The sequence below is a fragment of the Wasmannia auropunctata genome, unplaced genomic scaffold (genome assembly GCF_000956235.1).
Source record: "Wasmannia auropunctata unplaced genomic scaffold, wasmannia.A_1.0 LD336092.1, whole genome shotgun sequence".
NCBI lineage: Eukaryota > Metazoa > Arthropoda > Insecta > Hymenoptera > Formicidae > Wasmannia > Wasmannia auropunctata.
The window spans coordinates 1,795,977-1,810,464 of NW_012026798.1; the positions used below are offsets into that span (position 1 = coordinate 1,795,977).

Here is a 14,488-nt window from a genome sequence, read left to right on the forward strand (position 1 = left end):
GATCACGCCAACCAAAAATATAGACTTCAAAATATGTGATTGATATCCGTAACATTCTATCGCTAGGCACTCCGTGTTTATTCAGTCAACTACGTTCCTACCTTCTTTCCTATCATTCTTATCCTTTCAAAATAACCGTGCTTAACTCGACGCACAGCACACTTTATCTCGATTGAAGAGTGGTGCCTTTTTTTAAGCTCTCTTTTTCTTATAGACTTCAAAATATGTGCTTGATCTCCGCAACATTCTACCGCTAGACACTCCGTGTCTATTCAACTATGTTTCTACCTTCTTTCCTCTTATTCTTATCCTCTACTCAAAATAACCGTGTTTAACTCGACGCATGGCATTACTTTATCTCGATTGAAAGGTGGCGCCTTTTTTCTCTCTTTCTTTCTCTCTATACACTTCTCTCTCCGTTGCGCAGTAACCTAATTATAGAATGGAATTGTTATCTAACGACTACACGAGTATAACGGCGCTTACGCATTTATACAATCTTACGCTTCGTCGTTCGATAACTTTTTTTCTTACCACCCAGCAAACGTTAACACGCGAGAGTACGCAGTAAAATCTAACGATCCCTCTCTCGCTTTCTCACTTTACCTCTGCGTACGTCTCTCCTCCTCGTCAAACGCGTTATCGACCGCGCGAAGTTCGCGTATCGTTTTGCGTCAAACCGCATAACGAGGCTGATTGCATTTCTTGAGAAGTATCGCGACGATATCCGACAGAAATGGGACACCCAGGATTTCCAAGGGATGGAAATGCGTTGACTAAATATAGAAGTCGAAAAAAAGAGGCGGATTACCACTTTAATCGGATTTAATTGGACGAATCAAGGATAAAAAAAAGTAAAAATTAAACGAATTTATTTATACATATTATGGGATATCCTAGAATATAACATCCCAAAATTGTCACTATTACGGAAAATTAGATTCTTTTAAGTAGGATCATTATCACACGTATGAATATATATTTAGAAAATATTGTACATATGCATTATATAAGCACATGCGTTTGTATCGATTCGCAGACTGCTGTATTAATGAATGCGCGTGCTAAGAGCTAATAATCATTTGATAGATGATTAATAGTATTGTATTAGCATAAAACAAGTTTAGTTACATTCTTACGAATATCGATAGAAATATAAGCAGCGCGCGATCGAATCGTGATGTAATCACGAACTGATTGACCGATGCCTATTAACTATTCTTTATCTTTCAGCAAGTTGACAAAGATACGTGATCAAAACTTTTCGTTATAAAATCCCCGTATATATTTTACGTCGAATCGACAGGCAATAACGTCTGAGTCTAGAACTTTAGCGCTTACATGTTGAATGTTTACCAATAGGCGGATTCGTAAACAGGATGCTATGGTCTACCTGTAACTAAAATAATTTGCCGTCAAGTGAAATTTAACTCGCGACGCTGCAATCTTTAAAGTATTAACGTTACATGTCTTGGTAGAGTCATATACACGCATCTTTCAAAACAAAATTTTGTCAATGTAAAGTTCATGTTTAATCAACGAATGAGATTTGATCTCTTGAAGCATATACCAGAACATTGCTTTTTTATAAAATCAATTCAATTGCAAAATCTCTCTTTCCCATATAATTTATTATACCTAATGCAACGAATTTATTATATCTACTGCTATATGTGCGATAACATTGCTACTGGATCTTAAGTTCGTTCAGGTCAGGTAGTTGTTGGGAGTTAAGGTATTTGTGTTTTCTAATGTGCCAAGTTTCTTGTGTGAGGCGCATTATTTCAGTGCTGTTATTTTTTCCACCTATGTGAGCTAACTACAAGCTGTTGTTTCATCGTAAAATCTTCTATTTACTTACAAAATTTGTAAATGCCATAAACTTTTGTCCAAAAATTAAAACAATTTTCCAGCATTTTTCTAAGACTTTTCATAGATGGGCAAAATGAATAAAAAAGACTTTCGATGCCATAAAATCTCTAACAATAAGTTCAAGCTTATCTTTTTAAAAATACTTATGTGTACCAAACACATATGTCTATAATCGGACATTCTGAATAAATAGACCCTCCACACATATACAAACACACACAAATCCCTTTTAAAACAATTAGAAGTTCGTTTTATCGCACTTACCGCGTTGCATATGATAACAAGCTGGGATTGGACATACAAAGAATTGGTATAGCACACTTGTCGAACGAGTGTGAGGAAATTACAAGAGAGATATTTTGCTGGCCGTTGACAGAATTAAGAATCGTAGAGGCAACACAGAGGCAGTCACGGAGCAGATTACGGGAGCAATAAGTGACGTATATTTCGCGCAGATGTGCGAATTAGTGAATGTAAACGAGAACGCCGAACGGAAGAGTATAGAGATAGAGACGGAGGTCGAGGAGAGAGAATCGCATGCAGATGCGCGTCCCGAGCTCGCCTCTTTTACATATGAAACACGATGCAATGTTAATGTTGCAGAAAATAAAACGAGATTCTATCCTGTAAACTAAATTTTATCGACGCGAAACTCTGTAAAGGTCCATCTACAATGAGAATAGTAAATCGTAAGCCGTATAAGAAATTGACCAATCATAATCGAATATATAAGAAGAATAATCGACTAAGATTGGTCAATTTCTTATGGTTTACGACTTAATAACCTTATTGCAGATGGACCTTAACTCGACAAAGCTTGTGTTGTATAATACGCAGCATTCTTGCAACCGAGCAGAAATACTGTTGCTGCAAATGACAAGTACGAGACGTGCATTTTTTCAAATAACGCGAGGGATTTTTGCTCACAAAGAGATATCGTTGAGATTATAGTAATTTCCGGTATTGCTTCGGAATTCTTTATCTGCCGGCAAAACCTCCGGCAAAAATTGCAAATTTTTTACTTCTGCGATAAGTGATTACGGTATACGTATTATCTCGTATATAGATTGAAAAACACAATAACGTTATACCGCGTAAAGCGGTGTACGTTGAAAACAACGTGCTTCGCGCAAGAAACCTTAAGACAAAGTGCACTAGACGTCACAAATTGCCTCTTTAACCCCAAGTTGGTCTGGTTGGGAATTTCGTCTCCATTGTCCTGACGAGGAGAGTTTCACGGTACGTTTCCAGCGCTTTAACAGTATAAATGTTAAACTCTCATTTATTATACACTCTACAGCGGTAAGCCGCAGAATACAGGCGAAAGTTTTCAAACAGTTTTTAAACGAATAAACGTATCGTATTTGCCAAAGTCGATAAGAGATGCAGAGATCTTATATGATCCTTTTATTTATCTTCGTTTTTGTATAAAACGTAACACCTGCCAGATGTTAGTTATCGATTACTAAACATCGTTATTTATTTTTTTTTCTTATATGCAGCCACGTGTGTATCACTGAAATGAAAGCTACGATGTGCATCGACATTTATGACATCTGGAGCTCGCTCGGAATATTCCGAAAATGTAAGGAAGGAACAACAATTTATTACACTGCAATGTGCCCTCGATTATTCACGCTCGAGTTATCTAATTTATTTATCCGCTAATTAAGTTGCCTAATAATGAGCATATTCAACGGTAATTTTTATTCGTAATGTGTACGGTAGATCTTTCTGTATTATTATATACGTAATTACTGCACATTATTATCACAGCTAATAAAGAACCTATATATTGTAACAAAAATATTGTATCAAGTTTGAGTTAATTAACTGATTAAAGCGCTTAACGTGTCACGTTTCATCGACCGGATAAACAAAAAGGAGACGCTACCAAATAAACCGCGTCTGTTCCAAGGCAATTCGTCGCGGAAATAAAGCGTTTCGGAATTCAAGTGATGTAATATGTCGATCGATCGGCTCCGCGGCAAGCGCGGGCTCAAGAAAGGAGCGCGTTCGATACGCGGTGCATTCGAAATTTTATTAACCCGTAAATCGTGCGTGTTTAAACGTACGGTTGCGCTTTTAGATTGTGAGATATCCGAAAATGAGGAACGAGGTCGTCTCGAGACGACGACGTGTACCGTGACACGTATACACTCGGAAAGGGCACGGAGCGGAACGCGAAGCTCGAGGTGAAGAACGTACGAATGAATTAATTAATCGCATGCAATGCGCCGCTCTTCGTCGCGTGCTACGTGTAACGATTGACCGCTACAAAGTGCCGCTTGAAATTGCGCAGAACACTCGCTGCGAAGTTAAACACCTTGGCACACGTCGCCGATCTGTAAAGGGAAAAAAAGATGGGGAAAAAAAAGATATTTTTTTTCTCTTTCTTTCGCTCCTCTTGAATGAACGTCGCCTCGAGACGTCACGCGCACAAGCGTGAGCCAACCGGGGCGATTTGCATCGAAACTCGTCGGCGCGCCAAGAGACGGAAGCGCTCCGGAGCGAGACGCTCCGCGCCGCGCCGCGCCGCGCCGCGCCGCGCCGGGACGCGGTGCGGGAGGGTCAGGAGGAACGAAGCGCCGCATTGGCACGGAGGGAGCGCGCGCCGGAGAAGGGGTAGGTGGGGAGACGCGTCGCGCGTCGTCGACGAGAGCGCGACGGGATGAGGCTGAGGCGCCGTGCCACGAGAGAGGACGAGAGAAGGAGAGTCCGTCTACAGGGGAAGGAAAGGGCAGAGGGAAGGGTAAAGGAGGGGAGGGGAGCTTTTTCGGTTTTTAACGACATCCGAGCGCCGTCGACTCAGTGCCCGTCCGACTCGCGATTCGTGTGTACTGTTCTCGTTTTTTTGTTTTTTCCCCTCTTGCTCTCTTTCTCTCTCTCTTTCGCGCGCACGTTACAGCCGATACAGTCGAGGCTGAACGGTCTGAGAGGAGGCAGAGAAGAGTCGTTATTCAGGACTCAGAACGCCCTTCTCCCTCCGTCAGACAGCTCGCAGTGGGATCCCTCAGGATCGGGCCGGGGTGGTGCCGTTTCGTACATACGATATTGCCCTTCTCAAAGCCGACTGATCGCGAGGGTCGGACTAATAATTCCGTTGTGAATCGAACTGTCACAGTGATTGAGATCGCGATAAACATCCTGCGGAACTTCTGGCGGGATAAGTTTCTCACCCGAGCGAAAAAAAAAGGAGGACTCGGTGTAACGATTTTATTGATAGGGCAATCGAACTGATTATTGATAATCGACTATTGACAATTGTGCGAAGGATCTATCTATCCTCTCTTACGGCTGAGTGCTGACCGGCGAGAAGGAAGGCATTCTTCAGGAGCGATCTGCCTGGCGTGGTGCACCTAATTTCTACCGGTAAGAGGGAACTATACGCCACGTCGACTATCGAAGCGACGAAGGAAATGCAAGTCGCGCGCACCGGCTTGCGATAAACCCCTCGCGACGAGGCATATCAAGCTTTGCTTTCGAGGAAGTCTGATTAATCTTTACAAGACGAGAAACATTCCGTTAAAAAATCAATTAAATCAATATATGATTAAAATTATCAAAGATGATTCACAACGGATTTGTCATATATTCTCAAAATCCGGAATTATTTCTTTATGTTTTTGAAAGATATTTTATCAAAGGGCAAAGATGGAAATATATAATAGGCGATAATATGAAAATTTCAGTTATATGATTTTAACTTATTTTCTAAAAAAAAAAAAAAAACACGAATACTGGATATGAGATGATGTATTTAATTTGTATTTATATTACTAAAATATGTATTATAAATATAAACGTAATCGATATAACTCAAAATCAAACGAAGAATTTATGAATATAATAAGAATATAATAATCTTAGATCTTCTTATTAAAAATAATATTTAACACTCTTAAAAACTTGTCTTTATTTAAAACATTTCACGCGGACGATCTTGAAATTAATTAATTTACGAGTTAATTAATTTCAAGGTTTTCATTATTATAAAATTAATTAACTTGCGTTTAAGAATTTTAATTTGCCATTGAAAAAATTCCAGAAAGTAAAGATGTATTAAAGAAACAAATCGTGCACATAAAAAAGATATATAATTTCCAAATTTGCTTCTAATAAAATTGACGATACTTTTCATAGACACCCTGTATACAGAGACACGCTAGTCGCCAAGTGTCCAATGCTCCCATAAGTAAACCCAGTCCTGACATATAACGTTCCTCCACACGTGTGGCCCTTTTCTTTTTTTTATTATTTCCCCTCTCTTTCGCGTCGCTTTGGCGAGAAACGGGTCTCGAAACGAGAATGAACAGGTTAAATAAAACACGATGGACATGTTACGTGCATTCTTATGCATTTTAAGCAGCCACGTTTTCACTACCGTGACGGAATGCATTCGCGAGAGAAAGAGAAAAAAAAGTGCTTAATAAATTGTCTTCTTAAAAAACAAGATTAAAATAAATATAATAATTGCTTTTTCTAAATGTTCAAAGCAATTTCTAGATACAATTAAAATCATAAGCTATTTTCGAACATATAATATGCTTAATATAATAACAAACCAGCAGAAATTCTATCTTTTTCTTTGCAGAAAGAGCACACGAAAGTATCAATTTGAAGAAATGATAAAAAATTTAATAATCGCGTACTTTAAAAATTGCCTCGCTGAAAATTTCTGGTTTCTTTGTTTAATTTATAACTGTGATAATTATGATAAATTTTTTTCGAAGGTGCTCCAGAACATTTTTCTCGATCATAAGATCCGTAAACAAAACGAAAGACGAGCTATTTTAACATTCTATATTCATTTCTTACTTATCGCAGTGCATAAATGGAGAGTCGATTAAGACAGTTATCGCGTTTCAGTTATGCGCTAACATTGTAATTTCTAATTCGGGATTGTGCAACGCAACTTCGAACGAATCGCGAACGCGAGAGTACGCTTCCTCTCCGGGCCCGAAATGACCGGAATAGCTTGAGGATAATTTTGGAACACCACCATTGTGGATTCCTGATCCTTACCAAATTCGCATGCGAATTCTGGAGGGAATGAACGCTTCGATCCCAAAATTCACGGCCTGTTCCGCATGCATGCGCAGTAACCATTTGTCGTAATAGCCGTGAAACAATCCGTCAAAATGATTCATCAAAATAACTATCCGGCACACGGTGTCTCGGAAAAAAACATTGTGCTATATATTGAAAGAAAAAAACTCCAATTCTACTTTCAAGTCATTAACATCGTGCGCGATAATGTCACCGCGATTTGCAAGGCATTTACATGAATATCAATATAAAAAATCGCTCTCACACACACTTTTATGTTATCTTCTAATATTATCTCTTAATCTCCGAAGGAATAATATACGATTACACTTGTCATTATCTGTTTGCATACTTGATAGGGAGCACGTTTTCTGTTTGTGTATCTGACGCGAAGACATGACGGAAGAACGTGATGAACACATTTTTTTTCTCGTACTTCAATGTACTTTTCATACTTTGAAGTGCTTTAAAAATAAGTTTATCTATAGCGATCCAAAATAGCTATCTAAAGTCGTCGATTTCCATAATCTTCCTACTAAAGCCTCGAGTGTTTTATGGTTTCCTAAGTATTTTAAATTCTCCGTTGCTTCATCGATCCTCGGAAACGTCCAGCATCCTCCGAGGACGAACCTCGCCGTGCCTCGCCGGAGCTTTCAGACACACCCTGTATGTCGCGTATCGATCGCTCGCTCGCTCGCTCGCTTCCTCCGCTTCTTCCTATCGCACGTGGGTACACCCGGCAGAGGTGGTCAACCTTCGCGAGTTTGCCGGTCGTCGCTTTTTCCGTGGATTCTTTGGCGCGCTTTCAAGCCGCGTGTTTTAACGACGCCTAAACGGGGACGACGCCGACCGTCTGATTTTCGCGTTCACGCTGATGGCATTCGACGCGACTTTCGTGTTAACACCCGCGAAATTACAGAATCGGACGTGCGAAGCCCGGGTAAATGCATTTGGCGCGATTGAATGAACCGTGAAATACAAATAAACACACGAGCTTGTAATCTATATTTACACAATAATCTACGACCGTTTATCAGAAATTATTAGAACCGATCGTATTCCCTTTTCAGTCAGTCATACGTCTTTTTTTAATTTCATACGAATTATTACGGGTTATTATTATGAAAGATAAAAAAGAAAAATATTCCGCTCTCTATTATCGGTTATCTAATTTCGACAGCAAGCAAAGATAAAAGTCTATATTTTAATGTAAGAATGATTTTTAATATTCTCCAAAGATCAATGCAGCAATATGTTTATCTATTTTTTATCTCAATTGCTTACTTCCTTTTTGCGTTTTATTTTCAAATGTACTCTCGCTAACGACGTACAGATTGATGCTATACTTATCTCTTAATCAGTTCGATAAAATTCGCGCGATAAGAGATCGAGTATAATATTTATATCGATTATAATATTTGTATTTATTACGAAGAGAATAAAGATCGGAGAAAAATAGAATGCCATTCGCGTGCCATTCTTTACTAACGATCAGGTTTCAACAAATGAAATCACATGAGATCGAAGTTCTTAGATGAAAGAAAATCACGCACGAGTGTGTATTTCCGGATATCGATGATCAAAGTCCAATCAAGATATGCTCATATAATACGAGCATATCTCGAGTGTCGCGAAAAAGAAAAGGAAGGACGAAGGATTCACGGAAGATTATCCAACAATTGACCACCCCTGTCGCACGCTCGACACATCGGTCGGCCACGTGAACGCGTTGCGACACCGATCTCTTTGACATATTTTCTTCGTTTTGTTTACACACCGATCATCATTACGGCTCGCTGCCGTTACAACGACACGACACGGCGGCGAGGGCGACGATGACGACGACGGCGGCGCGGCGGCGACGACGAGGACGATGACGGCGACGTCGCATATCAGTTACGTTTAATGAATACGCGTCGGGTTTATATAATGCCGACATTGCGATATCCTGGCGAACCGCTCTGGTGACACCTCGATACTCTCCCCCAGGATTCTCGCGATCTCTACCCCTAAAATGCTCAGCTATAATAAACACGCGTGGGCTCTATATATATCCAAATACATATATATTAATGAATTATGATAATTGAAGTTACGAATCTGCGAAGTAGAAGGGACGAGACAATTTTGTTTCTCCCTTAAAACATTAAGTTCAAATGTGCACTTAAATTTATTATTAGAAAATTTTGCAGATTTTTATATCTCACTGGTTAAAGTGCACATTACGTGCGTGTATTAATCGCAATGCGCATTACGATTAGAATAATACACGCGTGACTCAAAGTTGTTTTAAAAAACAATTATGTTTTACTACGATATAGAAACAGACAAAACAATTTATAGACGAATTATTTACGTCGCAAAAAGTATTTTGCATTAAATATGTATAATTAAGTAAAACATTTTAATTTCTTTTCCTATAGAATAAATTATTTTTTATAAACTGTTCTACAATCAAGAAAACATTGACATTTATTTAAATTGCTTACATGTGAGAGAAAAGGGAGAAAAGGAGCGCGAGCGATTAAAAGTTATCATCGATCGGAGTGACGTATTGAATTTTTCTCTTCTCGTCTTTCAGATTAAGATTATGAGTTCCGAGCCGTGGACCTTGCCTCCGAAGCAAGGTCTATATGACCCTACTCTCGAACGGGAGGCTTGCGGCGTTGGCTTTATCGTCGCCATTGACGGGAAGAGGTCGCACAAGGTGAGTCGATTTTAAGCTTCGTCTGTCTTTTACGTATAAAGTTCAAAGAACGACCCACGTCTCTTGAGCGTCGCGCGTTTGATCTTTGCAATCTATTATAGATGTAACGTCTGTTATAGACGTCCGTATATTGCGTTGTAACGCATAGAGCACAGTGCGAATAAAAAAAAGTGTAATAATAAAGATAAGATAAATGCGGCTAAATGCAGACTAATGAGTTCTTATTAGACAAGTATCGGGAAAGAATTCAGAATTGTCGATAACAGAACGTTTAGGATAATTACGTCTCTATCTCCGAGTTGCAGAAAAAAAATTTATGATTATTATATAACATCGAATTAAAATCGCAAAACCTTAGAACTGCGCATAATTTTAACGATAAGCGCCGATTGAAATATACACAAGAGCGATTAGATAAACGAGAATGTAACTTAATGGCATATATCTATCTGAGAAAGAAACAAGAGACCTCCACCTCAGAAGATAAACGACTCATTGATAATGTGTGAATTACAATTTTGCGGTCCTTTTTTTCTTGCGCGACGATAAGAAACGCTGTACCGATTCTCTCATATTTATGGCCGTTATCTACGAATTTCAGATCATTCGAGATGCTCAGATACTGTCGGCGCGAATGAATCATAGAGGGGCATGCGCCTGTGATAATGACACTGGTGACGGTGCCGGTGTGCTTTGCGCAATACCGCACGATTACTATGCCAATGAAATTCGGTAAGAGAGCGACCCAGCGACACTATAAATCTTATTTGTTGACAAGATAGAGTCTCTCTAGTTTCTGAAACCTTTATAATTTCCGATGTATGTACTCGCGAGATATCCAATTTAATCGCCCAAGCCAAATACTTCTGCCACATTTGACGCTACATACTATCTGATTGAAGTAAAAGTTGAATTTCAGTTCATTCCGAATTTTATATTTAATTATATAGATCGTGATTATGAAAATCTCAGGTCACGTTTTGTTTCGATTATCATTGTATTAATTTTGATTTTAATATCTTTGCATTTTTTATTCAAGATTTTTATATCGAATATTAAAGATTGAAAACATTTTATAAATTTATAAATACTTGAGTGCAGTTGGCAGGGCAATTAAATATAATTTCTATGATTCATAAATCGTTCGTTTCACAAATATTTCATTTCTAAATTAGCATCCTCATAGAAATTTCTTCAAATCTACAGAACATTGTCCCTGAACTTTTAGAATTACATTCATTATTTCTTTGAAACTCATATATGATAATATGATTTGATCCTTGGCACAGTTCTACAAATCTTTCGTCACAGATCTTTGTTTTGACAGGTCTCGGACCTGAGATTTTCTCTAAATCATAAATGATGACAAGGATTTAATTTTTCTAAATCCTTGTACTGGTTTCAATTTGTAGAAACTACAAATCGCTAATTCTCTTGGAATCGATTCATTCAAATGTGAATTAATTCAGTCTTACTAATTGTAGGTTACTTTTCGTGTTACAGCCAACAGCAAAATATTCAACTACCCGAGTTCGGACGATACGCGACCGGTATCTTATTCCTCGATAAGAACACCCATAAAGAAGCAGAAGCCGCGTTCGAGAAGCTAGCTAAGGAGTGCAACTTAAAAGTACGATATTATTGTTATTTGTTGATTTCAATGGTTAAATTATCGCGTTGTACTTGCATTGAGTACGCTATCTGGCATATTCTCGAGATCGCGTGTTTCGTAGGTGCTGTGTTGGCGTAATGTTCCCACCGACAGCACCCAGATTGGCCAAGTGGCGAAGAAGTGCGAGCCGTACATGCGACAAGTGTTCGTTACCGGCGATCAAGATGCGGAAACGCTTAAACGACAGGTAATTTGCCTAATCCCTAAAGTCGAGTTGTGAAGTCAATTAGTTCTGGTTTGGCAGTTTCGTCGTACCTCTTTCTAGCTTTATGCTAAGATCGAAATATAAACTTATTTTAAACTATTATTATAAAAAAATATATACGTTGATTGATAATTAACATTTCCGTACGCGTTGTTTTTGGAACCTGTTTTGGAAGGCTCTCCAAGAATTAATTATTAATGAATCCAAAGTTGCACGCGGTATACCGGCTTAAACGACTTGGCATTAAACGACTTTGCCAATTTATAAAATTAGAACTCGGTTTCGTCGCAGATAGTCACGATTTTCAAGGTTAAAGCGCACATCACGAACCCTTCGTTTCGATCCATCATAAATTACACGTTCTTACGTATCGATCGCATTCTGGTTGGCAGATTTTCGTGCTGAGAAAGAGATCGTCGCATTCAATCCGGCGGCCGGAATTGCGATATTACATTTGCTCGTTGTCGTTGAAGACGGTCGTCTACAAAGGTCAGCTCACCGCTGATCAGTTATGGCTGTATTTCACGGACTTGAAGGTGAGTCCAAGTTATTTTTGTACTGTGTTTTTTTTTCCTCAGAAAATTGCCGCTCTTATCTCGGAAGTCTTACGTAAAATGTATCATGTATGCCATCGTGGGAACAATAATATAACATTATATAAAAAATTTTTTTTTCCTTTCATATCAGTCACCGAAATTCGAGACCTATCTGGCACTGGTACACACACGGTTCTCCACAAATACTTTTCCGAGTTGGGAAAGAGCGCATCCTTTACGGTAAGATGCTATATAAAAATTCCACAAATATCAAGATGATATTAAAAGTGATCATTTCCAAAAAGCTAATTCATCTCTTTTAATATGTGGGTTAGAAACGAGAAAATATTCAATTTCGTATTTTGATTATTTCTCGATAAAAAAATGAAAATAAATAATTAAAAAATTCCGAAAAAAATGTTCACGAACTACCTTTCATTGCGTAATTGTTTGATGATATTACTTAAAAGATATACGAAACTGCTATTACTTGGCAATTACGTTACGTTTTTTTTTTAAGTAAATGAAATTATAAGAAAAAGCTGATAAAATACAAATAGAACTATTCAAATTTTTTCAACCTTTCTTCACGACCGTTACAAAACTAAAGTACTTATTATCCTATAAATAACTAAAAGACTGTATTTTATGCTCTTATCGAACAAGGTTAACGTAATAACTTATTACTTGCTTCGTTGTGACACCTCTTTGCCTTGAGCAATTTTTCTGCGTATTTGCCTTGTACAATTTTTCTTCCGATTATCTTTCGGTAATTGAAGATCCATAATTCGTATTTGTTTTATAGGCAACACCCTGCAAAACACTGCTTTCGCAGTTCGATAGTTCTGCATTATAGCGATAAAAGTTCTATCGTAATTTAATCGTAGGTTCCGCAGGTTTCCATTTCAAAATCTCAAACAGCGGACATCGATATAACGTGCGACGTTTGTCCATAGCTTACTTGCTCACAACGGTGAAATTAATACCCTGCGCGGCAATGTGAACTTCATGAAGGCGCGGGAGGGCGTGATGAGCAGCCAAATATACGGCGACCAGCTAAAATTGCTCTATCCAGTTGTAGAGCCGAATCTCTCTGACTCTGGATCGGCAGACTGTGTGCTCGAGTTCTTGGTGATGGCAGGACAACGCTCCTTGCCCGAGGTAAATTTTACGTTACGAGATCATCAATGAATATCAGAAACGTCGTCTAATGTATTAGAATATAAAATATTGCTGTAAATTCTCATAATTGATTCTCATAAAATTGATTTCACAATTTTGTGAATTATTAATCTCGAAGATATTTATTTAAAAAAAATATCATTAAAAAATTTCGCAAATTTAGATAAACTAGGAATTCTTTTTGATACCGTTAAATTTTTCGTAATATTCCTCAATCTTTGATTCCGTTAAATTTCCTCAATCTTTGATTTCGTAGATCCTTAGTTTTAAAGGGCTCTCTTCTGCTTTTGCTGAATGCACTTTAATTTCTCTTTTCAAAATCCTTGTCTCTGCTTTCAAAGATCTAAAACGCCGCTGATCTTTGAATACGCAGAGTCTAAACGCTACCTCGCATTACGCGATTCCTTCGTTTCTCAATTTCAAGAATCTCGATCCTCGAACAAACACTTGAAACTTACTCGTTACTGAATACAGGCTGTCTTGACGATGGTACCAGAGGCTTGGCAGAATGACTTGACAATGGCCACTGAAAAGCGGGACTTCTACCACTGGGCGGCGTGCGCCATGGAACCCTGGGACGGCCCGGCTCTTCTCACCTTCACCGACGGCCGCTACGTCGGCGCTATCTTGGACAGGTAGAAATTTTCTATCTCTCGTTACGTCTTGTTTATGATACGTTTTTACGTAGGCTCCACTTCCCTCTCGTTCGTGCTATCTGGTAACCTTTGCCACATTTTATATCCATAGATCCATTAGTCTGCGACTTCTCGGATCGAAAATGATTCGCGGGTTGTGCGGGTTCTTGGATCTTTGGCTCCCATTGATTTTCGACACTTTGAATCTAGTCGCGCTGACATTACACATACCGCATTTTGTAATTCAAAATGTTTTAATGTTAAATATAAATATCTCGTATAAATTTTCTTCCTAATATTATTGTTTCTTTTAAGATTGGCGAAGAGGAATTATTACTATCAACATTAACGACGTGATACATTCGTTGGCTTACATATTAGTTAAAAAATTTCTAAAATTTATAAACTGAGAGATATCATATTGTTAAAACGAGGAATAAATGCGGCGATAAGTTAAATTCTTAACTGTCGATGTGTCGAAAAAAATACGAAACGTGAATGTGTGTTAATTCGCTATTACATATGACTCCCGAAAACCATTAGAGAGAATTCACACAAATTTACTGGAAGCTGCACAGGTAAGTAAGTGAATTCTTTGCATTAAAATAATTCCATGCAATAGCGAATTAA

General features: G+C 38.4%; 2 protein-coding genes across 5 annotated transcripts in view; one reads left to right on the plus strand and one right to left on the minus strand.

Moving 5' to 3' along the window:
• Positions 1 to 14,488, minus strand: part of LOC105462924 (protein retinal degeneration B) — a 61,707-nt gene that overhangs the window by 41,341 nt on the left and 5,878 nt on the right. The gene's annotated exons all lie outside the window — the stretch shown is intronic.
• The window catches only part of LOC105462922 (putative glutamate synthase [NADPH]), a 32,309-nt gene that overhangs the window by 4,627 nt on the left and 13,194 nt on the right, over positions 1 to 14,488 (plus strand). For 2 of the 4 annotated variants that reach the window (XM_011709845.1, XM_011709847.1), the window contains exons 1-9: positions 4,686 to 5,244; positions 9,503 to 9,628; positions 10,230 to 10,360; positions 11,132 to 11,258; positions 11,362 to 11,487; positions 11,898 to 12,041; positions 12,193 to 12,281; positions 12,998 to 13,202; positions 13,698 to 13,858. In XM_011709845.1, the coding sequence (XP_011708147.1) occupies positions 9,512 to 9,628; positions 10,230 to 10,360; positions 11,132 to 11,258; positions 11,362 to 11,487; positions 11,898 to 12,041; positions 12,193 to 12,281; positions 12,998 to 13,202; positions 13,698 to 13,858 (1,100 nt within the window). In that variant the 5' untranslated portion in view covers positions 4,686 to 5,244; positions 9,503 to 9,511. Of the gene's footprint in view, positions 1 to 4,685; positions 5,245 to 9,502; positions 9,629 to 10,229; positions 10,361 to 11,131; positions 11,259 to 11,361; positions 11,488 to 11,897; positions 12,042 to 12,192; positions 12,282 to 12,997; positions 13,203 to 13,697; positions 13,859 to 14,488 lie in introns of those variants that run through there. The other 2 variants (XM_011709846.1, XM_011709848.1) reach the window with 2 other exon arrangements.